At 38.1% G+C, this 26,819-nt stretch overlaps 1 protein-coding gene across 1 annotated transcript; it reads right to left on the minus strand.

Moving 5' to 3' along the window:
- Nucleotides 1-26,076, minus strand: LOC139730138 (calcitonin gene-related peptide type 1 receptor-like). The gene is made up of 13 exons (XM_071641039.1): nt 25,933-26,076; nt 23,395-23,584; nt 17,835-17,945; nt 16,127-16,230; nt 15,464-15,549; nt 14,681-14,807; nt 13,088-13,241; nt 12,727-12,787; nt 11,703-11,766; nt 10,882-10,967; nt 9,582-9,717; nt 4,471-4,608; nt 1-878 (listed from the first exon to the last, which is right to left on the minus strand). The coding sequence occupies exons 1-13, from the start codon at nt 26,074-26,076 to the stop codon at nt 402-404; spliced, it is 1,878 nt and encodes a 625-aa protein (XP_071497140.1). The 3' UTR covers nt 1-401.
- Between the last annotated feature and the right edge of the window lie 743 nt (nt 26,077-26,819).

A 26,819-nucleotide genomic window follows, 5' to 3' on the forward strand; every position in this document is an offset into this window, starting at 1 on the left:
TTGTTGATGTACACCTGTTATCGATTACCGATGACTGCTCAAATGTAGCAATTTCGGCTAGTCACTCTACTTGTAATAACATCCCACATGTTGAATTCCTCAGGACAATGGTTTCGCTAACTTTTCGCGTCCCATGACTCAGCACACGATTTCGCCTGCAACTTACATTGTAGCCCATTGCCAACAAGACTCTGAAGTCTGTATAGCAATTGTTCAGAACCTTGCCACATTCCCGTAGGCATAATTTGGTTGAATAGAACCTATAACGTGTGTCGAGAAGTACGTAACGTCTGACGGGCAACAGGTGACTTTGTTCGAGAAACTCGAACTTTCACTTTAGATATCATATCCAGGTCTTTGTTTTAATCTATTCTTCCCAGAAGAGATTTGTGAAGCTACGTTCACACTTCAGTCGTTCTCGTATTTAAATCGACACTTTCCATTAGGGGACTCCCAACGTCAGCGTTATCGTCGTCAAGAACAACGTGGTCGTTGACGATATCGCCGTTCGCCTTGTAAGTGTAGTTCTCGACTTTGACCTCGGGTATTTCTTCAATTTCTGGCGTCTTCGACAACGAACTCATGCAGCTGTTCGGCCTGTATTTCACCGAGAGGCTGCCGCCGCTGCTGCTACTGACGCTCACCCCGCTGCCCGCGCTGCCCCGTTGGCCGCCGCCCGGCGCCGACCCGTTGCCAATGAAGTTCGGCGACTTCTTCAAAAGCGGGCAGCCCTGATCTGTGCCGATCCTACCGCCTGAGGGCGACGTCACTGTGCAGGCCTCGGTGATGGTGGTTGTGTTGGCGTACCTGCCCCGGAAGTCACTGTCTCGACGCCACCAGTGATGGGCCATCCACTTCCGCCGGATCTGCATTTTGACCTACATTGATCATGTGACAATACGGCAAACGTTGTTTACCCAGTCTATAACCTGGAAAGGAATAGATCTAGTATAGCTTCGTATAAGAGCTGCTTCAAGGAATTACTGCATCAAGGCATCAAGGTAAGGTACAGAGAATGTTAGATAAAAGTTTGGCTCATGGTTAAAGGAAGAAATAAGAGGAACAATAATAAAAATAATTATAGTAGGAAATGCTAAAGTCAGTTCTTTACAGGAAATTCTATTATGAGTATTAAAAGAATTTGTATACAACATTTTCATTCCTTTCTGAGGGCCATAGCATGATTCAGTTCTGGAACCAAGAGTAATTACGCCAATGCTTATCATGTAGGGGAAAGAAAGTTGATGAAATAATTATTATTTGCAATTATACAGATGGCAATAATATCATAAATAACAATACAAGTTTCAACCTAACTATGCAACAAGACGCTAAGGGTCGCTGGTAAAACTAAAGTGGTCTGATAAGATTATTTTGTGGTTCCTAGGAATATTTGACATATTATAATGAGCGATGGAAAATTATGTTCAGGTGTCTGCTTATCACTACATACTGGTTTATAATATATACACAATATAAATATATGCAACATACTATGGCGGGTAAGGGACACAGAAACGAAAAAAAAAAAGAAGAAGTGTTGAAGGAACATTGCGTGATAATAAAGCAGAAAATAGAGCAGATGGTACAGGAATGATAGCAAACATAAAAGTAAGAAATAGAAGATTCAAAGCAAAAGATAATATACCAATTTCCCTAACGTGTTGATTCAGCGTAGCAAAGTGCTTCGAACAGAATATAAACAAAGAAGAGAACGGAATAAAAACAAAAGCAAAATATGGCCAAAACCCCAACAAACTGTGAACTGAGATACCCAACGAAAACGAAAACAAGGACGAATACTAAAGACGCACACCTCTTGTTCACGGTCAGCTAGAAAAGAGTATTGTATAAAGGGGACAAGTTACTGGACTGACAGTTTTAAAGTTTGGCACGGAGAGACGTTTAGCACAAAATGCGGAACGTGGACTTAGACTGGTGTTTTATTGCGCAGTGCCAAGACACAACTTCCGCCCCGTGTTGATAAAGATTGATGACACATGACGTCACAACATCAATATTGGGGAAGCTCTGCTTTAGAAAAGAATAGAGAACATCATTTTACAATCGATTATATTAATTCACATACCTTTCTGTCTCCTATATGCCACTATCACATAGTCTTTTCAAAATAGGGTCTTATTACACGACGGTATGTTTTACATTAATGGTCAATGATTGGTTGCGCAGTCATATTAATGCTGGCTATGATACATCTAAAGTTATTTGACAAAGAAGTCTCAAGCAAACGCTATATGGCGTATTATTTAGGTACACGTAAATATAAACAAGCAGGGTGATATTAAAACAACTGTACTACCCAATGGGCAAAACATAATTATTTCGATTTGTCGAATTCGGTTAATTCTAATGAAACTGATCTTCAAAAGAAAGAAATAACAAAATAAAAAATAAAGGTGAAAAGGCTACAAAGCCATGGAACATGGCTTCAAATGATAACTACAAGGCGTGGTACACCACAAACAATGTGAAAAAAAAAATGTTTTGATATCTATAATAGCACAAGATGAAATGTTCCGGAAATATTATGGTATAAAATTTCACTAGAGGACTGGTGTCATGCTTTGGAATGAAATGATATGGCAGATGAATGGCATGAAATCTACATGGTAAACACTTGAGGGGCCGGAGCTCGTTCGGTTATGATGAAACATGCCAGCATGCTTTCAAATTTCCATTAATACTTCCGATATCTAATTTTACCCGTTACATCGGTCACCGTATTTCGGTACATATCGACATCGATATTGTCACAAGGCCCCCACGACAACCGACCGGTTGTCTGTCACACCTTGCACATAATTGCTTTTCTCTTAAATTGTGCCCCTCGCTGATCCGATATCGGATTATCAGACGCTATTATGCGCATCAACCCTTCCTCTATGAAGGCAAACTATAATTATTCGTATGTCCGCAGAGTTAACACACAGCTGGTAATGAATGTAATCATAAGCCCTGCTTTATTAAACTGCAGAAACTGTTCATAGTCAAAAGGTAAATAAATGCCTCCATAAAAGAATTGATAACAGTTTAGGCGACTGCCACTGTTACGAAGTAATCGGGACTATCAGTTTTCTCTAGTTATATCGAAATTTCGTTATAGCCGAACAGTAAAATATACAAAAATATTAATTATTATAGATGGTAGATTTCAATATGGAATTGATTTTACTTCCTTTTAACGAGAATTTCGTTATAACCGTGTCCGTTATCGGGAGTGTTCTTTAAACAATTGGTGTGTTGTGTGTATTTGTCTTATAGATATTTTTGCTTTGTTCTCTGTCCATTTTCTCTTTTCTTGTCGATTCTACTTCAATCTTTTGTTGTACCGTAACAAAATAATCTTCAGATGGTTCCGTATCGTCACTACATCGTATATAACTGATTGTTTTGGGCAGGTGAAATACACAAAACCTCTTAATGGAAGAAAAAAAAAAGTGACCCGAGGAATTAAAATAATTTTCTGTCTCTGTTCGTTATTATTTCAATACTTACCTGAAGTGTTCCTGGGACAATACAAGTCACTGCGAATGCATCAACGATTCTCTACGTCCATTTTCAGAATGGTCGCTTTCGGGGAATCTGCAACATTGGCCATGGACGTAGACTTCGACGTCATTATTTTGTTTGTTTGTTTGTTTGTTTGCTTGCTTGCTTGCTGTTATTTGGCATGCTGGAGAATGTTGCAGTGTTTGTTGTACTTATGAATCATCTAGAAACGCTCAGATAAATAGATCTATTTTTTTTTTTTTTTTTTGGCAGGACGAGCTGAAATCCAGAAGTTTGCGTTGTAAGAAGATTGCTAATAAATCTTTGACACCATCGATGACAATTTTTGAGCGAACGATGTTTTTTTCTCTCTTTCGTATCTTTTTCCATTTTTTCTCTTTATTGTTCTTTTTTCCTCAAAATAATATTTTGGGTGAAAAAAAAAAATCTCACTCTCCTCCCGAATTTGAAGTTGTCTCTATTTCTTTCTTTTTTTTTGTACAGAAGAGTTTGGAAACAATCAATGATGCTGATGAAATGCACACGTACAGTGTACCATTCAACCGATTATAACTCTTATAATATGCCTATAAAGCTCTTTTAACGGTAAGATTTGTCACCTAACTGTAGCACCATAAAGATTGCACCAGTGAAACCTTCCCTCACGCTGCGCCACCGTTACGTAGCGTTCGTGCATTGACGTTAACTCAACATAACAGGCTAGGCACACGTTACCACGAAAACATCTCTACAGCATGTACAAAAAAAAAATGATTATAGTTAAAAATATGCAAAACAGGGAAAAGGGTGAAAACCAATCAAACAGGATGGAGGGCACTATGAGATGAAGTAACCATGGCAACGATGAAAAAAAAAGAAGAAGTAGCTTCGGTAGGTGCGCTTATCAATTTACTTGTTTTTGCTGTCTTTTTTGTTGTAATTACCGGACCGTGAACTAACTTTGGTTTGTCGGGGAGGACTGGCTGCCGAACCGAGAGAAGAAGAGGTGTGTGTCAGGGCAAAATTAGTGATGCACCTAGACAGAGTTACCATTACCTCGCCGTTGAAGAAGCAGAAGATGCATGCCACAAAGAGACCCTGAAATGAATAAAAAAGATATAATAAAAGCAAAATGATAGTGGTGCTGCTATCTATTTGTACACTACTTCTACTTCTAATACTACTACTACTACTACTACTACTACTACTACTATCTAATACTACCACTATCACTACTGCTACTTTTAATACTTCTTCTACTACTGCTACTACTCTACTACTACTGCTGCTGCTACTTCTACTACTTCTACTACTACAACTACTATTGCAACTACTACTACTACTTCTACTACTACTATTACTATTACGACTACTATTATTACTACTACTACTATCCCTGAAATGGATAAATGATACTGATGCTGCTATTCATATATGTGTACACTACTTCTACTTCTACTACTACCACCATTACTACTACTTTTACTACTGCTTCTACTTCTACTTCTACCACAATTACTAATTTTACTACTACTTCTACTTCTACTACAACTTCTACGACTACTAGTTTTACTACTACTTTTACTACTACTACTACTACTACTACGTACAGCTACTGCTACTACTACTATTACTACTACTACTTCTTCTACTACTACTACTTCTACTACTACTACTACTACTTCTACTACTATTATTACTTCTACTACTAGTAGTATTACTACTACTTCTACTACTACTATTGCTACTACGACTACCACTACTACTACTATTACTACTACTATTACGACTACTATTACTACTACTTCTACTACTATTACTACTACTACTATCCCTGAAATGGATAAAAAGAGATGACAGCAAAATGATACCGATGCTGCTATTCATCTATTTGTACACTAGTTCTACTTCTACTACTTTTATTACAAGTTCTACTACTACTACTACTACTACTATTACTTCTATCCCTGAAATGGATAAAAAGGAATAACAGCAAAATGATACTGATGCTGCTATTCATATATTTGTACACTTAAAGTCTACTTCTACTATTACCACCATTACTACTACTTTTACTACTACTATTGCTACTCTACTTCTACTATAATACTACTACTACTACTACTACTACTACTACTACTTGGGCCCACTACCGCTACTACTATTACCATGACTACTAACGTACTACTGCTACTGCTTTTACTACTACTGTACTACCAAGCGTCTGCCATGACGTCATGAACTGCTGCTGTTGCTGCTACTCCCAATATAATATTACCATTAATACTGCTGCTGTTGCTACTACTACTACTACTACTACTACTACCTCTACTGAACTGCTACTGTTTCTGCTACTACTACTATTACTAACACAGTTGACTTCTAACAATGCTACCTATATTAACTACAACGAAAATATTATTACTGATTTTGCAAAAGACATCATGACTAGTAATATGAGTGTCAATATTTGCAGAGTATTACGCAATGATAAACTCAACAAAATCAATGATATCAATGACGATGCTAAATGATAACAACAATAACAATAGTAGTAATGATAACGGTGATAATGTTGGTAGTAATGGTCTTATTTATCCAGGATAGATCTCTTAAGCGGGGTTCCCACTATCACGATTGGCGCCACGATTGAAATCGTGGCGCCAATCGTGAAGGAATCGTGGTGATCTTATCAAATCTTATCAGATCTTGACGTCAGTCGTGGCAATCGCATTAATCGTAGAAAAATTTTGGACGGTTCAAAAATTTTCTACGATTAACACGATTAATTCTTGATCGTGATCATCGCATCAGGTTGTCTTGGATCGTATCAAAACGCAGCAAATCTCATCTAATCGTGCTTCTTAATCGTGTTGATCGGGATCGACTTTTTCACTTCCCTCCTACTTATATGTATATGTTTATTCTTCTTTTGTTTTATATTTGCCCTTATTTTGCTCCAAGATCGTACATATTTTGAATTCCGCGAGTATTAGATATTTTTATACATATCATTATTATTACTATACATAGTTTTACCATAACACGGACGCACAAAAAAGGGAGTTCCCCGTAATCAATTTGGGGTAATTTTTTAACAAACAAAAAAATAGCAAAACTAATACGACTGTGGTATGTCTGCACCTATTGACTAAGGTCAGTATAAAAATGAGAATGATTTCCTGAATCGTGCATGAGTGAGCACACATCAAAGGCAAATTTGATTACTTTTTAGAACTACTTTTACTTTTTACTTTTTTTGTTGGGTTGTTTGTTTGTTTGTTTGTTTGTTTGTTGTTGTTTTTTATTTTGGTGGGGGGGGGGGTAAAGTATTGTTTCTTGTGTATTGCATATAATTATCAATCGCTGTTGTTGTTTCATCATCCATGATTTGACCCCTTCACATCTATTGTGACACTTTTCATGTTTTGTTTTTTGTGGTTTCGGGTTTTTAGAGGAAAATAGCTGTGTCTACTCTCATTAAACTGCAAAATCCATTTAGTTTAAGATTGTTGTCAGATAATGCAGCTAAGATCTAGCAACCCATGTCAAGTGAGCATAAGAAAGAGTAGTTGTGTCTTCATTGAGTAAGCATGTACACTTTAAAGATGGAGCAAAAACTGCAAAACTGTACGGTTGATATTGAATAGAAGAGGGCTGGCACAATGAATCCTAAAACAACACCACTGAAACATTCACCGGAAGCAGAATGTTTCTCACACCCCACGAAAACTTTTGTGACTTTTGAAAAGTGACCATTGTCACTCATACATGACTATAAAGATCACTGTCATTTTTCACATAGAGGTTAGTTAATAAGTGTAGCAACACCCCAGCGAAATAATTTTGCTTCAAACTTATTTTGTGTTAAAAAGTGACTTTATTTTAGGTGAGTTACTTCTCTGTTGTGTGTATATCGGTTTTGTTAAATACTGTTAAATTTATTTATTTATTTTATTTATTTATTTCTAATCTTTTGTCAGGGTAGTCCATTCACCAATAAATAGTGGTCTTCCATGGAGCCCTGAATAATATTGATGAACATATGTACATTAAATAGCAAAACGTATATACAGAAGATGACATAATACAGTGTAGATACATACCAGCATACTGTACATTGCAAAGTAACATAAAAAGTACATGCCACAGCAAGAGTTCACCAGAATGCCGAAATAACAATTAAAAACGCTATTATACAGGAATGATAAAGCCCAGAATGAATTTCGTGTGTTACTTACAAATAGCAACTTTGCTTAAACAATCTCTTAAATGAATATATGGAAGAAGCTGATCTAATTGAATGATCTAGCCTGTTCCATTCAAGTACAGAGGATACGATTGGGCTGCACTTGTGACAATCAGAGCGAAATCTTGGCACACATAGATTTCCACTGTCTATTAGCCTTGTATGATGTTCATGTACATCACTAGGCTTAACTAAGTGCACCTGAAGGTACGAAGGTGCTAAGTTATGGACGCATTTATATATCATCATAACGCGGCTGAAATCAAAACGTTTGTCTAGTGTCATCCATTTAAGACTTTTGAATAAATCAGCCGACGGTGTGTCATATGTTTTGTCCAAAATTATTCTTGCTGCCCTCTTTTGAATTTTTTCTAGCTTAGTTGTATGGTATTGAAATCTGTTTGACCAAACAACAGAACAGTAATCAAATTGTGGTAACACTAGACTATTATAAAGTAATTTTAGGGATTGTTAAATAAAACTATTTATCAAGCCAAACCCACCAAACTTTCAATACCCCATGAGATAACGACATTTTGAAATACAAAGGCATATACATACTATGCGAATATGAAATCAAACACATAAGCAATACTATAAGTTCGGTCAACTTTCTTATACTGAGCCAGCATTCAAAAAGATCCAATCCTCTTTTTTAGCTTCCATTTCATATTTTCTTCATGTGTTTCAAAGGAAGGCGAAAACCTTTTGTCTTTATCTTCTTCTTCTTCTTTTTTTTTTGGGGGGGGGGGGGAGGGGGGGGGGAAGAGGGGGCAATGATTTGATCTTGCGTATGCAGTTTTTATTTTTTTGGGGGGGGGAGGGAGTGATGAGGACGAGCATGTCGATTCAATAATCTTTAGGTTGAATTAGAAGAGGGATTTTCTGACGTTGTGGCTGGCCTAGGCGCTGCTTTCTCTCTGATGATAACGTAATCGTCATTCGCAATATTGCAAAGGTCACGTTGTCATCATCCTCACTCAGTCAACCCTTGCCATCATCAATGGTTGTGGATAAATAGGCCTAATCACTCTTCAGAAGTTATAGAAATAATGAAAGACATTGTCAGTCGGACTATAATATTCCCATTCGGGTCCAATCGCGCCTTAAATCGAGTCGCTTTTGATCCCGATCGTGAAAGATATCGTATCTTATCTCAACAGCCCGCATTGCTTCGCGGTATTCGTACTAAAACGTATGAGAACATAGCTGCACGCACCAGATCGGGGATCCCGATCGTAATGATCGTGTTAGATCGAAACCAATCGTAGACTCAATCGGGACAATCCTATTGGGTCATATTTGAATCGGAGACCACATCGTGATAGATCATATTGCTTAAAATAGACCAATCGTGACCACATCGCATCCCAACGGACCAACACGTATTGACTCGCATAACCTCGTATCCAAACGTGAAATTTCAGACGAGTTCAACAAATTTTCCACGATCAGTTACGAATGTCCAATCGTGGCGTTCGCAAAGGATCGCACGATAGTGGGAACCCCGCTTTAAGACCTGCCTAGGGATGAGGAAGGACAGTATAGTCAATTCAATTCAAATGTCGCTTCATTTTTCGACAAACGCATAATATACACGTCACTTTGTTTGGTAACAGAGAATAAGGTAAGCAAAAATAAATGAAAAATAGTACACAATAATTGTGAAACCTTATTAATAGTTAAAATTAAAACATTTTGTTGAAGGAATCTTAGTTTTCAAGATGGCTAGAGGGACACACGGATGTTACATCTGTCGCTATGCAACGGGGGTGCTCATGTCTATCAACCAGCTCCATCTCAGCATGAAGGGATGATTTACCTGAAATGATAACATTCCCGCCATGACGTACTCAAAGATGTCTTCCGCGATGGTATTTGGTGGGGGCACAACGGGGAGGATGATGTAATGGAGACCGAGTAGGGGCAGCAGGATGAGTGTCGCACGGACGGCTCGCCTGGAACATAAACCGACAAACAAACAAACAAACAAGCGAGAAGTACTCTGAGTTATTAGAAACAGTATTCAAGTGTAAAATCACATAATAGTTACAGGTTCGTTTATGTCGATCAGTGAGTCCATCTTACATCGTACACATACACTGTACTACAGTGCACTCCCGTTAACATTATAGCGAACACGGTTATAACGAAATTCTCGTTACAACGAAGTAAATAGTCAGGTCCCAAAATTATACTCCATAATAATAGAGTATCGCTATATGCTTAACTGTTTGGCTATAAGGAAATTTCGATATAACAAAGGAACTGCCACTCCCGAAGACTTCGTTATAACGGGGGTGCACTGTCATGCGTTCGTTCCCTCTGATGAAATCTCACATTGGGATTCCAAGAACTTCCAAGGGACATTGAAAGAGATTTCAACTTCCAGTGACATCACATGAAGCGAATTTAGAATAGATACTTTTACAACGATTGTTTGTGTTGTCTGTTTGCTTGTTGTTTTGTATGTTATTATACTTGTGTCAAACATTGGCAAAATAAGCAGAAGAGAATTATATCCGTTATTTGTGACCAGTCCCCACGAGAGCTTTATAAAGTCTCTGAAAGTACAATTTATATTCAACTCGCGCAAAGCTTTTCTTCCAATGTTATGCAATCAAGTTCTGTCTTCGCAGAAAAAAAAATAAGAAGAAATACTTTAAATGTAAGAAATCGGGTGGCCACATATTCATAATTTTTAGACAATCGACTTTTGAAATTTGGACGCAGTCAGGCCAGTTGAAGTTAAGGCATCAAACCTCCATGTGTTGAATCGAAACGCTATATTAGCAAGTTTCAACAAAATATCATCCCACCCCCCGCCGACAATATCAAAACATTCAGACACGTTGACATGAAGGAAACATCCAACTGAAATGAGCAATTATCCACTTCATCATTATTTTTTTTTTTTTTCAGTCGAATCGCAGTTCTTCCTTAACTGTTATGCCTGCGACAATTTGATGACGGGTCACAAACATTAGGCAAACATTTATGAAAACGAATAGCATTTGTATTTCATATAAAAACAAACAACTAGATCGAAGCTCTGTACAGTAACCAAGTGATCTGCCTTCTGCGAGTATTTGACGCTGGAAGTAACAAAATGTCAAACTTACGTGTAATTCTTCGATCCAGCAATGGGTGTCGCTCTAAGCTTGGTCACCAGGACTCTGACAATATTGAGTAGTAATATCAGATTCACCTGTGACAAAAAAGAAAGATTAATTGTAAAAAGGACATTATTAAAACGATCGGATCCGGCTACTCTGAGACTTAATCTGCTTTTGAAAGATAGTGAAGTTGTCATTGTATTTATTTTTTACGGAGGAGAGGAAAAGATGACGGTAACTCAACATGTCACATGTATCACCACTGACACCAAAGAGATCACCAACATACCAGACTTTCTTAAGATAACGACATCAAAATTTTATTCCTCTCCTCGAGCGCCATAGTCCCATGTCTCTGGAATCTTCCTCTGCCCCACGTGGGCTGAACAAGTGATATTTACTTTACATAAATACATAATTCATGACGTTATGTATATTCTATATTCACCGCTTCATATAAATGCCATGAAAGTTATGATGTCCGGTGACGGTTGACAATCTCTTTTGAGAAATGACTAGATTAAACGGAACTTATCAATCTAAACTAACCTAACTCTCTAAACCTATCTCAGCTAAACTAAGATAAACTAAGCCAACGTATACACATAATCTTATCAAACGGAACCAAACTAACTAGACTGAACTCAATCTAACTACCTCACTTCAACTATACTCAACTCCATTCATCTCAACTTAACTCAACTCAATTCAACTCAACCTCAACTCAACTAATTTTAATGATATTCTGTGGTCTCTAACTTCATTTCCTCAATATTGTGTTCGCGTAGCTCTGTGTTAGGTGTGAAGCAAGCAACTAATTGACTCACGGCAAGGACGAAGATGATGAATCCAGCGATCAACCACTCAAAGGGTGTTCCACCGACCCAGCAGCTGGACGCAGAACACGAACAGAGAAAGAGATTGAGCAAAGAAAACAGATAGGCATTCGTCATTAGTCAAGAAACATAATCATTGTGTTGTAGCTAGGTATACGGATACACGGAATATGTGCAAACGTGATTAATACTAATAATATACCTGACGATTCTCGAATTAGTTGTGACTCTAGCGGTCTCTATATGGAAATGAAAATAAAAGTATATCTACTCAGATTTATAGATAACGCCAAAAATTCGTTCGGCTTGCCACCATTGTTGTCCTTCAAGCAATTTGAAGGCAAAGCATTCCGCGACACTTGAATAGTTCCAATGATGTATTGAAAAAAAACAAAAACAACGTAAAAGCAATCATTCAAAATATTCCGCTGTCTTTGTGTTTCTATAGACGAATCATAGGCGAATCTTCCCCCAATGGAAAAAACATAATGTATAATAAGAACATAGTTGTTTCACATCGTATAATTCTCACGGTAAACGGAAAATAAAAATTAATTATAGTTGATAGAGCTACTCAACTGTCGAACTGGTATTTTTTTTTTTTTTTGGGGGGGGGGGTTATCTGCTGTCGGTCAACAGTAAATTCCACAAATCTATACAAGGCACGCGTTATTCATGTACTGCATGATGCTAAATATTGTACGAGTACTCTGGAATGCCCCTTTAGACTGTTCCCTTTAAATGATCAAAACGAGATCTGGGACTGTTTGAGACGGCCGGGCGGGACAGGAGGGCAGACCAACAAGGAAACCGAATGAAACAAACAAACAAACAAACAAACAAACAAACAAACAAACCTCTGTGCCGTTTGGGTGGGAGGTGGGAGCATAAAGACATGATAATAGATAATGTCATTCTCTGAGTAAACTACTGTAGGAATCGAATAGTGGACCTTCATACGGATCGATAGGGGGAGGATGTAATGGGAAAAACGAGAAATGGCTTGTGCACTTACGGGCCAGGAGGTTTCAACGCCAAGAAGGTCCCAAAAAGAGCAGCGGGGATAACAGGTATAACTGCAATTTCGAAGGAGAGAAAGAGATGGAGAGAGATGTTGAAAGAAGGTATAGAGAGAAGAAATTAAAAAAGACACATTCTGGCAAATACTTCGGATCATGGTTACTATCATTATCAATGATTGCTAAAATCGTTGTCTACAGAAATGTCATGTTATTACCCTTACAAATAATCTGGAATAATTGGTGTTTACCAATCAAAATCATTGCAATCATTATCATACTCTTATGCGCCTTCGGCAACATATATTCAGTGTTATGAAATGAAATTAATTGTACAGCATTAAAACGGACTCCTACCCCATCCGATGATGTAATACGGTAGGAGCACGTGATTTTCCGAGAACACAGCTACGACGATGACGGTATGGAGATAGAGTCCCTCGCTCAGCATCCAGAAGTAATTACAGACGGTGAAATAATGCTTCATGATATTGTGTACCCGGCAATACACCTGCACCGCGCGTGAGAGAGGGAGAAAATATAGAATGCGGGGGTGATGAAAGTGGTCAGTGCGATGTCTGCAAAGCGGCATTGCAAGTCAAGAATCACAGATCATGGTTTGGTTATTACATTTTTGGGGAAGTTTCCCCAAAATATATACATGTGGATTGAGTGGATACAGTAATATTTTGTGGCACACATCAGTGAATTTGAGAAAATTCGTACAATTCGTTCGAAAGTTTTGACTGCCATTGCTGTTGTTACGTTACTGCAGAAAACGATATCGAGGAAATAACCATACTGACATTTTTTTTAAGCGTAATGTTATCCCCCACCATTAATTTTGTTGCTGTTGTTGTTACAACAAATATGAACTTGAACTTAAACTTGTTGTTGTTGTTGAAAGGATTAAGTAAAATGCCTTTTCATTATTAAAACTCATGTTGCAGAATTATCTTTATGATAAAGATAATTCTTGATACATGCATCACTTCCTTTATGTTGTAGTGGCGTCTGTCATGACGTCACGAACTCCCAGGCATAGTGCCAGGTGACTCCTGCAGCCTTCTCATCTAGCGATGGCGGCACTTAAACTTTAAATATTCATAACTTTTGAATGGACTGTTCAGTTTTCCTCAAACCTCGCTGGTATGTTCTAATTGTATTTTTACATTCACTTAACATGTATATTTGGGGAATTTAGCATTCCCTTTTAATAAATTTACATGACATAAGGGTGTCGACCATCGAACCGCCTGTCAATTTCATAAGCACTCGACACAAAACGCGTTCAGACAGATTTGCCGTCAGAAAATGATACTTCACTTGCATGTACTTTCTTCTTTTTCTGCTCATATTTTTTTCTCTTATCGTTTTGAGTGCATAGATATGGCTGTTTCTTGTATGTGGCCAAGATTTCTGAACATCACACATTGCAATACGCATGGTCATTTAGAAATTGTATGTGACCCGCCACAAGAGGATCTGAGAAATAGGTGTGGTCCATTCTCTGAAATTGACACGACATAATTCCCCGATAGTTCTTCTGCTTTAATTCATTAAACCTATAAACCATGCCTTATAAATATACGCAAATTAAACAACTGATGAGAATATGATGAAAATATCTCAAACGCTATACGTTTTAAGTCATGTAATGTGCAATGCAAGCAGTGGTAATTTCAGTCTCTATCCGTCGCATTTAAATTTAGCGTTGGCACCATGTGTTTGTTTAATCATAATTTGTCCTAGTCAGCACGTACAATGCAGTTTTTTTTTTTTCACACGCACTCTAGAAATGTAACTTGGTGTTCATGAAATTATAAAGCAAAAAAGACAACAACAAAAAAATGAAACAAACAAACAAACAAACAAAAAACACATCGGGAAGCAAGCGTTTAAAAAGTGCCAAAATTATTCAGCAGTGTACAATAGCGAAGGTCAACATACCCCGTCCTGGCGAATGACGGTTTGGTTACCGACCACAAAAACAAAAAATGTGATCTGGAAAAGGGCGTCCAAAATAAAGGAGAAGAATAGATTCTTGTGGATCGTCACGCGTGGGCAGCTTAGACTCCTAAAAGAAGAAAAAAAATGAAATGATAGAAAAGATTGCATCTGAATTAAAAATTACCAATCAATTTTGTAGGATCACCGAGGTGTGATATGAAGAAGGTGTTAGTCTGTTGAAAACTTGTTAACACATTACAATTATTCAAATAACTTGCATGCTTTGATCACATTAACAACCACATAAAACTGCCGAAGGCTTGCCATACTTAGCAACAACTGACGAATGCTAAGTGAGTTTCTGACTAACAAACTTAATTAAAATATTTTATTTCGTTTATTATTAGGCATGCTGGGGAGAAAATAATTGTTATCAAGCTATTTGGCTGTTCTCGTGTCCTTATGTTGTAAGAGCAGCAGATAGTAGACTTTATTATTATGTTAAGCTAATTAAGATTAAACGACGTTTGGAATAAAAATACTGAAGTTAAATACAATGAAAATATCTCGAAAAAGGACAAGTGACCATTCTTTACTATTTCAATAATGTTCTACAACAGTCGACTTGATCTCTCAAAATAGAAAGACTTTCCATACACTTATCTTCCCTTTGAGAATCGAAACCTTAGCGTAAATTTCGTTTGAGTGGTATAAAAAACACCTAGTATTTATCCAGAGGGCAATATTGTTATTCAAAAAATATAGAAGTAGAAACATACTTACCTGAAGTAGAAGAATATAAAGAGGGCAATACTCAAAGCAATGATCGATGATCCGTAGCCAACGTAGAACACTATGAGGACTTGACTCTGTGGAAGAAAAACACAAATAATCGGAAAAACACGCAGGCAGAAAGATAGAGCAGAGAAAAAGATGGATTATGAGAAATGACAGAAACGAAATGTCGTTTAGGGGGAAATAAGGGAAGGCAAAATATGAATAACGTTTTAAGTTTGGCGAGGAAAAATGCACATTCTTTATTTCCTATCAAAGTCTTTCATTTGAACATAATTATCCATCTTTAATCAAGAAATTACTTGCGTTGCCATGGAAACGTTCATCACTGCTGTGTTCGCTACTCCGCGTTTCTTTGATTGTTTGATTGCCCGAATTCTAAAGGAGGTGACCCGTACAGGGTGTTAATGATGATGATGATAATAATTGTGATCGCTCAATGGAAAGAAAAAAACAAACAAACAATCAATACGTATCTTGCCAGTCATGTAAACCACTCCCAAAAATCAGTGTAAGTCAAGGAATTTGGAGAACTTAAGTAATAACAAAGCAGCATTCATAGTGTCCAGTAACACCAGTGGATACTAGATCATGCAAATGTACGCACAACATGCTATGGAGGTAAAACAAGCAAATCGCTCAGACCCTTACCCTTCTTGGCGGTGTATAGCAGGCGGAGTAATTTGTCCACGTTTGGTTGGAGATGGGGCTGACAAACCACGTTCCGTCTTCATTGCACTTCTTCGTTGCATTTTCTGTCATGTAGGGGACAGGAAGAAGCAGTTAAACGCGTCTATTAATTGCATGGTTGTGGAACGAAATGGCCAAGACTAATATCAACATAACAATGTTTTAAGTTCCCTCGTTGTAAACGGAACCCAAACAGTGGTTGAATGGCTAGACCTGTTATAGAACTACCCATTCAAAGACTGTTGGGTTCCGTTTACAACGAGGGAGCTCAACATGACGTGGGCGGGGGGGGGGGGGGGGGGGAGCATGTAAGATGTAGCAAATTTACTCATGCTGACGCATTACAATTACAGCATTTATAACGAGGAGAAATTAATTGACTACGAGAATCGGGTGTGTCATGAACGATCTGTATGTAGATTTTAAAGGGATTCAATATCTCAGGACCGACGTACAACATCACATTACCACTGGATGATACGGGTAAGTTTCTCCTTTCATGGCGGACTTTTAAAGCTACATAGAAGCGAGATTCAAGAGGGCACTGTTGTGTGGACCCATGCCGTGCCGTATTGGTATATGCGGCACTGGATCTAATAAATTGGTTGAACGCATTATTGCCATGTTCCGAACATCCTCGTAAAGCCGATTCGTGCGGTGAAAAGGTCGAAATAATGGCAGTCTCGGTTAGTCCGCCAACTACAATGTAGCTACGAATTCTTCAAAGAGAAAGTTTGTTTGCTAACTAGTCGCGGAAATTTGCGTGCAAGTACGACATCTAATATCGACTGACAGTTAACTAGCTTTACATTGTCGATCTTCGTCATGAAGATGGCAGCGATCACCATGCCATCTAACAGCGTTTCTTCAATCTCAGGTCAGTGTTCTGTTAATATTGCCGGGATTTCTCTGCTTGGGTTTATCTCATAACAATAAAAAGACAGGCCAATAGGAGAGGAAATTACTTTCTCTGCGGCGATAATTATAATCCTTACAAACGTGGTGATTAACGAGTAAAATATGTTAATACGGTGTTATCTGTGTGAAACGATGCGGATAAAAGGTAAAGGCGTGTGGATGTGTTAAAAAAAGGAAACGGTAGAGTGTATTATATTTGTGTGTGTGGACTGTGTGTGTGAGGGTGTGTGTGTGAGGGTGTGTGTGTGTTTGTGGGTGTGTGTGTTTGTGTGCGTGCGTGTGCGTATGTGTGTGCGTACGTGCGTATTAAAGTGAGAGATGGTGCTTGACTCACTAGCGGGTTAAAGGGGAAAGAAAAAGAGGAGCAACTCGACACGACTCGATTCGTTACCTTCTCACGGAGGGGAGGGCGCTGTGGCATAGTGGATAAGACTCCCGACTCCCGAACGGAGGACCGCGAGTTCGAATCCCGCCCAGTGCTTACATCCTTGGACAAGATGTGTTTACCCACAATGTCCCTCTCGACCCAGGTGTACAAATGGGTACCTGGCAACGCTAGGGTAATAATAAATAGCAGGGCCCTCTGGTAGAGCAGTGGCAACACTGAAGAGGCTACCCTGGGTAAATAAGACCTTATTATTATTATTATTATTACGGAGTGGTAGTATTCGCTTGTGCTCATTGAGACTTGCGAAACAAAGCGAGGTATAGAGGGAACAAGAAAACAAACAAGCAAAATCAGTCTACTCACTTTCAGGGTTCGACGACACAATCCACCATGGACAAGGTTGAACAGCGACCTCTCCTGCCCGAGTGTAGTTCCAGCAGTCCCACAGGTCAAAGGTCAGATTGCAATACAACCCTGTGAAGGTATTTTCAGTCAGGAACAAAACATAGTCAATCACATAAAATCATTCAGCGCATGATGTCCCTGGAAATACAACGATCGACAGCTATCAAAGACAACATTATTCGTGGTGCCATATCGAAATTAGCATGACTATTATACGCAACATACATGACATAGAGGGGAGTGTGTACTTTCTCAACTTCTGAATAAATTATCCCTGTAAAGTCCCGAGCCAAACACCCTGGTTGAGACGGTCGCTTATTCAATTTAGTTTTAAGTAATGGCCCTTATTAATATCATCCTTGCCACGTCGTCCAAGTATGTATCATACAATCTATCACTTGATAATGTGGTATATTTGGTAAAGCATGCACGTATGCTCGTTACGGGGTCTCGCCATGTCAGGGGCGGAAACGACTCCCGCAAGTAAGATAGTAAAAATTCAATCTTTCTAACTAATGCATTATTTTTTTTTTCTCTCTCTCTCTTTTGCGTTTGCTATCTTTTACGCTTGGTTAGCGAACATGGCTATTACAAGAAGATAATATTATACAGAGGTTTCACCCTCGCGCCTAAATTGATCAGTGCAAGTATCTACTTGAATAAAAAAAAAAAAATATATATATATACAGCAATACATCATTCAGTAGCAATATCCTTCACACGACGAACATGTGAAATTAAGCAAAGTAACTTGTACATATTAAAAAGAAAGAGAAAAAAAATGCATTCAGGCAGCAGAAAATCCAAGCAATGGATTGGCTCCTTTTTTTTTTTTTGCGGGAGGATTTGACAATATGAGGGTGTCCTGGAATGGTCGTAGGTCCGCTCGCCACATGCGCAGATTTTCTCCTTTCCTTTTATCCGGGATATCGTAACAGAGTAGGACTGATAAAATATTTGATTACTGAGTTGCAGGAAAACTAGACTTGCAGTCAACATTTGAATAGGACATGAATGTAATTCAAGTAAGTCTTTTTTCTTTTGTTTTGTTTTTCTTTGCATATTTCTGAATGATACTCATTACTCATAATTAATTTCATAAAGTAATTATGGGTGCAGAGCTTTAACCTGTACGTGCGTATGAGCACAGAATTGTTTAAGGTGATAGTCATGGTGAATGCTATATCCCATTGTACTTAGATGTCCCAATTTTACTGATATCTTAAGACAAATTCATACTTTTCTTTGTAAACTCGGAGAAAGTCGAAATCGAAAGATTTGGAAACAATGACGCAGGGGAGGAAGATAGAAACAAAAATAAGAGAGAGAGAGGAGGACTTGAAAAAGCAGGTGGTAGGACAGAAAAGGGAATAAGAATATTTCGATTAGAATAAATACAACATCATCTCCGTTTAAAGGGATCGTATAGTTTTGGTTGAGACCTAATTACAGGTTTCTAACATTTTTGGTGAGATAATGAGGAACCTCTTATGAAATATGAAAGAGCATGTGATTCCATGAGGAATTCAACGTTTATTTGATGAAAATTGGTTTTGAAATGGCTGAGATATCCAAAACAGAGCGATTCTAATAAAGCATGGGACCCACACTATTATCACGATTGCTTTGTTTTACTCTGGTTTTTTTTTTTTTTTTTTTTTTTTTTTTTGGTGTTTCAGTCATTCATAACCCGATTTTCATCAAGTAAACTTTGAATTCCTCTTAAAAGGGTATGCTCTGTACTATTTCATACGTGTTTTGTTGTTATCTTACAAAAACTTAAAAGCCCAATTCTCATCTCCACCAATACTGTACTATCCCTTTAAAAGAAGAAATCTACATTGCATTACTGATGGTTCACGGTAATTTTAAGAATACAACATGACTGACATCAAAACAATTCGCATTTAATTTAGATTGGGATGAGCTCCCTGGGACTCTTAAATTTCAGACCATAAAATGTCACGCTCAAAGCAAAGGTCAAAGCGAAAAGTCAGCACTGAATACCAATGCTTGCTAGTCTATTATAGCAGCCTTAACAATAATTCTCGTCTGTACTCTTCCCCTCAGTAGGCATACTATGTATGGCGGGGAAACTAAAGTACCAACGGGACATATGTTTGGGATGTATGGCTACGCATTAATGTGACTTTGACATTTAGTCGGGGATGTACAGTCTGCAAGGCTTACAATGTTACAGTTCTTGCCCACCCTCCCTCCCACCCCCTCAAAAAATAGAACATAATAAAATACAGTGCGTATCAAAAAAAAAACGCAACAAGATTTAATTTCAAATTTGTGAAGATTCTGTTAAATTTACACTAAAGTGAGTAGCAACATCTTAAAGCCAAATATCTCCTCTTTCTAATGATATCTTATTCATTCTTACACGGTCATGGATGGCTGAGTAATCATTCTTTTTGGACAATGGGTCAAATTGGACTTTGGACCAAGTTTCAGTAAGTAAGACCAGCATAAATCCTTTTCAATTCTCTTTTTTTTTTTTCTTCTTCTTCTTCTTTTTTTGGAAAGCTGAATGTCTGGGCTGGACTTTGTGGAAACAGTTTGCTCCTAGGGCCCTTCTTCTTTAGAAACAACATGAACGGAAATGGATACTTACTTGTACAATAATTTTAAATGAACATGTGATTCCTGAATTTATGGAAAATTTTCCTGTGCAACAAAGGGGTGCGTTGAGACGCCTATGGTGGGCACAGGATGGCGCACCAGCCCACAGATTGGCTGAGGTATTTGGAAATCGGGTGATTGCCTTGTATCATGTTGTGGAGTGGCCACCACGATCTCCGGATCTGACTTGTCGTGACTTTTTTCGATGGGGTTATCTCAACCAGAGCAAAGTGTTCATTAGCCCTCCACCTGGCATTGCAACTCTGAGACAAAGAATCACTGATGAGTTTGAAGCTCTACGCCTCCAAGCCTCAATGATTCCCAGGGCTGGGTGTGAGATGGAGAAAAGAGCTAATCTCTGTGTGGAAATGAATGGTGGCCATAATGAGGGGCATGGGATGTAATGTTAAAAAGAGATAAAAAAGAAGACAATCTTAAGTTGCGATTATTAATTTCATTGCTCCATTTGTAAAGTCAATTTCTAATAAGGTGCATTGATTCTTGCAGTGTCTAAACTTGGTCCCAAGTCCAATTTGACCCATTGTCCAAAGAGAATGATTACTCAGCCATCCATAACCGTGTATGGATAAATAAGATATCATTGGAAAGAGGAGATATGTGGTTTAAAGATGTTGCTACTCACTTTGGTGTAAAGTTAACACAATCTTCACAAATTTGAAATCAAATCTTGTTGCGTTTTTTTTTATACGCACTGTATATATATATATATATATATATATATATATATATATATATATACACATACACACACACACACACACACACACATATGTGACCGTGCACCTCAAAACGAACATAAAGTCGCACACACTGATTTTGCGTGAGGACTGAAAATAAGTGAAATGGATCAACCTAGCCGAACTTGACTTTTTTATATTTTCTGAAAGAGCGGGTCTTCTTTTACATTATGCTAAAATTTGGTATCATAAAACGGCCAGGAAAGTGCCTTTTTTAGCAGACTATCTCGAACATTTTTGGTAGAATAGTGTGATTAGGTGTGTCTTTAGAATTCCTTTTTCATTTCTGAAAAACCTTGTCCACACTCTTCACTTTCAACTCTAATAACTTTTGAAAGGATAGTGCTACTGCTTTGAAAGTTGGCATTGATTATGGACAGAATGTGTTAATGAGGCATGCTTAATTTCAATTTAATCTAATAATCCCTTCATTGTTGTTACTCTGGTGGTTTACTTCCTGTTTTTGCCCCATTCATGGCACAGCCAGCACGGTTTGGTAAAGATTAAGCGCTTGAATAGACACTGTACTTCAGAGCCTCTTTTCTCAGTTCACACTTTTCCTGAGTTTGTGCTTTCTTTCCAATATTTAGATAGGTTAGAAGGGTCCATTTGATTTGAGTTTTACATCATTTTAAAGCTTAAAGTCTGCTCTTTCAGAATATAGTCTTAACTAAAAATTCATGTCTGGCGACTTTTTGTTTGTTTTGAGGTGCAGGGTCACATATATATATATATATATATATATATATATATATCTTTTATTTCTGATGATATAGCCCTTTTGTTTTATAAATCAATTATTCAAAGTAAATTAGATTACTGTGATGTTGTGTGGAGGAATATAAAGAAATCTCATATTCAAAGACTCCAAATTCTTCAAAATAGATCACTGCGTGCAGTACTGAACGTACAAGCTAGGTTCCCCACTGATTTATTATACACAGCACTCCCCATCGATAAACTGGATAAGAGGCGACATAAACATACTCTACAAATTATGTATAAAATTGCACACAAGTTTTGTCCGAAATATTTGCTTGATATAATTCAACTTAAAGTTTTCAGCTATAACGTAAGGAATTCATCGTTAAATTTTGTGTTACCTTTGATTAAGACTTGTTTCAAACATAAAAGTTTGACATATTCTGGATCAATGCATTGGAATAAGTTACCATTGGAATTGAAACAAAAACCAACGTTTGTAAGCTTTAAAAACGCACTTGACCGAAACTGTTGACAACTTTTTCAGTTTCCCCCTTTGTATGTGCTTCTCTCTCCCTATCTCTCCTCTCTCTCTCTCCCTCTCTCTCTCTCTCTCTGTTTCTCTTTCTGTCTGTCTCCCTCATTCTCTCTCTCTCCTGAACTCTCAATTTTTTAGTCTCTTTCATTTTAAACTACGGCGATCATTTGTATAATTGTACATGGTTATCTTTGATTGATCATGTTTGTTTCTGTCGAAATGTGTGCCGCAGTTTCATCAACATGTTATTGTGTTTTTTTTTTCTATATGTTTTTTTCGGTTTTTAAGTATGAGTTTTGTTTTTGTTTGTTTGGTTTCTTTGATCATTTCTGTATAAAATGTATATCTATGTTGTATTTTTTATCCGCACGGACCTGCGGAAGAACAGCCTACGGGCTGAAGTATGTGCCGTGCATAAATAAATGAATGAAATGAAATGAAATGAAATATATATATATATATATATATATATATATATATATATATATATATATATATGTATATAACACGACCTTCCAGCAGCACATCACATACATTTTGTTTTACATGATTTCGCATGGTTTTCATAAAAAAGTAATAATCTTAAGTCAATAAACCTTTTCGACTTCAATAATGCCACACAAGACTTCCACAAACGCCAGGTACACCCCCTACCAGGGAACCTTATTCTGATTTTACTTTTATCTGATGAACAGATTGCCTTACATCGATTGGTGAATTTAAAGAATTTTAATGAATAATGAATTCTAATAAATACCTTTTATTTGTTCTTCTGTTATTTAGTAGCATATTTTTCTTCTTTATACCTTGTGGACTGAAAAATTATCTCATTGTGCGGTTCCCCGGTTACAGTACTGTTGATAGTTATGATCAATACTGACTGTAATCTTACCGCCGTCGTTCGGGTAAGGCTCGGTCATTATCCGCATGTTGCATTCCAGCAACTTTTGAATGTGAGCTTCCCGCTCCTCGGGGAACTTTTGGTCTCCGGAGATGTCCGGAAGGAGGGCGTAGTCCCCACCCTGACCCTCTTCGGCCGTCATCATGTCGTCCATGGCAACCGTCTGACCATTGACCATGTGCTGGGATAGAAACAAAGACAGGAAGAAGATGGGAACGACGACTGAAAGTGTTAACAATAAACACTTTTAATAGCTAAAACCCTTACAATACAGGTATACACCCTTGCACCATTGGCTTATTTTGAAGGTCATATTGAACAGACCCAACGAAGGGCTTGCCGACTCATGCTCGGGCCGCTGTATGGTAATTGCACACATACTATGGAAACTATGTGTCTCGTATCCCTAGATGTATGGCAGACGTGAAAGCCTGACAATCAAAGTTGGTGGAGGATTGACGCAAACACAGACATCCCTTCACCATTTGCTTCCTTCTACTCGAATTGCCATCTTGGCGTTAACTTCCAAGCCTACTCAGAAGTCTGCTGCAAAAACGGAAAAATACAGGAATAGAGCTCTTCCTTCATGTCCTTACACCCGTAAAAGGCTACTAAATACTACAACGCCGTATGAAGATATGAACCAGGGCCCTGTTTCATAAAGCTGTTCGTACAGTTACGAACAACTTACGAGCGACTGGTAATCAGTTCTTGTGCTGAATTATTGAAATTCTGATAGGTATAGCACAACAGAACTGATCACCAGTCGCTCGAAAGTTGTTCGTAACCTTACGAACAGCTTTATGAAACAGGGCCCAGGCCGGGTATAGGTTGTATGATAAGCTCTTCTTCTATTTAAATCTTGTTTGTTCCGTTTCTTGTTATTAGCACACCCATATTTAACGACTTAATCCACCGATGTCGTCTTTTCATTCTAGCAACATTTCATAGCAACCAAAGAACGAACGGCGACGAAACATGCGATTTTGCAATATTCGCCACCTCCTCCACGCACACACATGCACACACACATTCACCCACACACATCATAGAATTATAATACAACCGTAAAACAGAATAAAACTGAATACGTGTCTAGGGGGGCGTTGATAGAAAGTCGATTTGCAATTAATCGAAAATAATTGCAACTTTGCGATTGATAGATCAATTGCAAGTTTTCATTGCTAGAAGGGGGCTTGCAATAAATTGCGAATTGCAATCGATTTGCAATCAATCGCATCTTTCTTGCAAAAACAGGAACGATTGTAACTTGCAATTGTGACCGTGCACCTCAAAACGAACATAAAGTCGCACACACTGATTTTGTGTGAGGACTGAAAATAAGTGAAATGGGTCAACCTGGCCGACCTTGATTTTTTCATATTTTCTGAAAGAGCGGGTCTTCTTTTACATTATGCTAAAATTTGGTATCATGAAACGGACAGGAAAGTGTGTTTTTTAGCAGTTTATCTCGAACATTTTTGGTAGAATAGTGTGATTAGGTGTGTCTTTAGAATCCTTTTTTCATTTCTGAAAAACCTTTTCCGCACTCTTCACTTTCAACTCTAATAACTTTTGACAGGATAGTGCTACTGCTTTAAAAGTTGGCATTGATTATGGACAGAATGTGTTAATGAGGCATATTTAATTTCACTTTAATTTAATAATCCCTTCATTGTTGTTACTCTGGTGGTTTACTTCCTGTTTTTTGTACCATTCATCGCACAGCCAGCACGGTTTGGTGAAGATTAAGCGCTTGAATAGACACTGTACTTCAGAGCCTCTTTTCTCAGTTCACACTTTTCCTGAGTTTGTGCTTTCTTTCCAATGTTTAGATAGGTTAGGAGATTCCATTTGATTTGAGTTATACACCATTTTAAAGCTTAAAGTCTGCTCTTTTAGAATATGGTCTTAACTAAAAATTCATGTCTGGCGACTTTTTGTTTGTTTTGAGGTGCAGGGTAACAATTGATTGCAAATTTGCAAATACATTAGTAATCGCAGGATTTGCGATTGATTTAGAGGATTTACAATTGGTTGCAACTTTCTTCTAACAAGTTTTATAATAAGCAGGGAATGCATGCAATCTCCATTATATTATTATGTCTTTCACACTCGCGTCTCGCATCTCACCAAAATGTCGCCACGTCAAGCACCATTTCGCTCCTGATCGTGTAACACACGTGACTGATATCGATGACATTCTGATCCGGGATTGCATTTCGTGCCCAGGGATGAAAGCAAACACCTTGAAGGACCGATGACTCTACTCCAGATAGAATACGTGTCAAGAACTCTAAACGCTACACTGTCTATCATCAAAATACATTTCCAAGCATCGAAGTAAAAAGATGTCGACAAGACCAAGCAAATCACGAGCAATAGATGAGCGAGAAATCCGATCACTCGTGTATGATAAAAACAACAAAGACTCCAGATGCTAAAGCACACACACACTCAAAAAGATTTTTTTTTTTTTTTTTTTTTTTAAGCAGAAAGGAAACACGAAAACATATCAACAAAACACACTATCATCTCTTCAGGTAAGACGAGCCCGCTGCTTGTTGGCCTAAACGATCTATCACCGAGCGCATCTTCTCGTCCCCAGCCGAAGCGGACCCGGAGAAACTCATCTCGCAGGGCGCTCACCGTAGCCAAAGGCGCTATAAACATCATTTACGTGCGGATTTCCGTCTAAATTCGGAGAAATGTGTTGTCAATTCGCCATCTACAGAGGATCCAACGCTGTGGGAGAAATGATTTGTAACGTAAATGATACCTCAAGGCCAAAAACGTGTCGCTTCTTCGTCTCTCGAATTTCAATCGGAAATTGCAAATAAAAATCGGTCGCTTCTTTCTTCACAGTTCCATGACGAAAGTCTGGTCCACTTCCATTTCAATATGTCCTTGTGGAATAAGGAGGAAAACTGGCAACAGGCTTTCAGAGAAGACATTTCCATGGTAATACAATAATGAATCGCCAATGCGGCTGATGAAAGTTTGACGCAATCAACCACAAGGGAAACGGCGCTCTGAGAACATAGTGTAGATGATAATTGCTTTGACTGAATTCTTTTGAATAATTCTTTTGACCGATTTAACCAGCGGGCAAACATTGTTCGTGATATGAATCGAAATCCTGCTAGAGAATATCATTATACATTTCTAGACAGGTCCTTTTTCATTTTTGTTGTTGTTGGCAATGAGTCTAGGTGTGCAGTTTGACTCTGCACTTATCAAAAGATGGACAAGCATGTTTCGGCTCTCTGTCGCGGACTACATTACCATCTGTCAAACCCCATTCTTATTGACAGGAAAGCATGTGAGGATGCCGTCAAAGCCATTTTTGCATTCAGACTGGATTATGCCAACTCGCTGCTTTATGGCATCAATTCTCAGCAGGTCCAGCGCTTTCA

This window comes from Diadema antillarum, unplaced genomic scaffold, assembly GCF_040938485.1.
Source record: "Diadema antillarum isolate AM-2024a unplaced genomic scaffold, OU_Dant_1.0 seq00000293_RagTag, whole genome shotgun sequence".
Lineage (NCBI taxonomy): Eukaryota > Metazoa > Echinodermata > Echinoidea > Diadematoida > Diadematidae > Diadema > Diadema antillarum.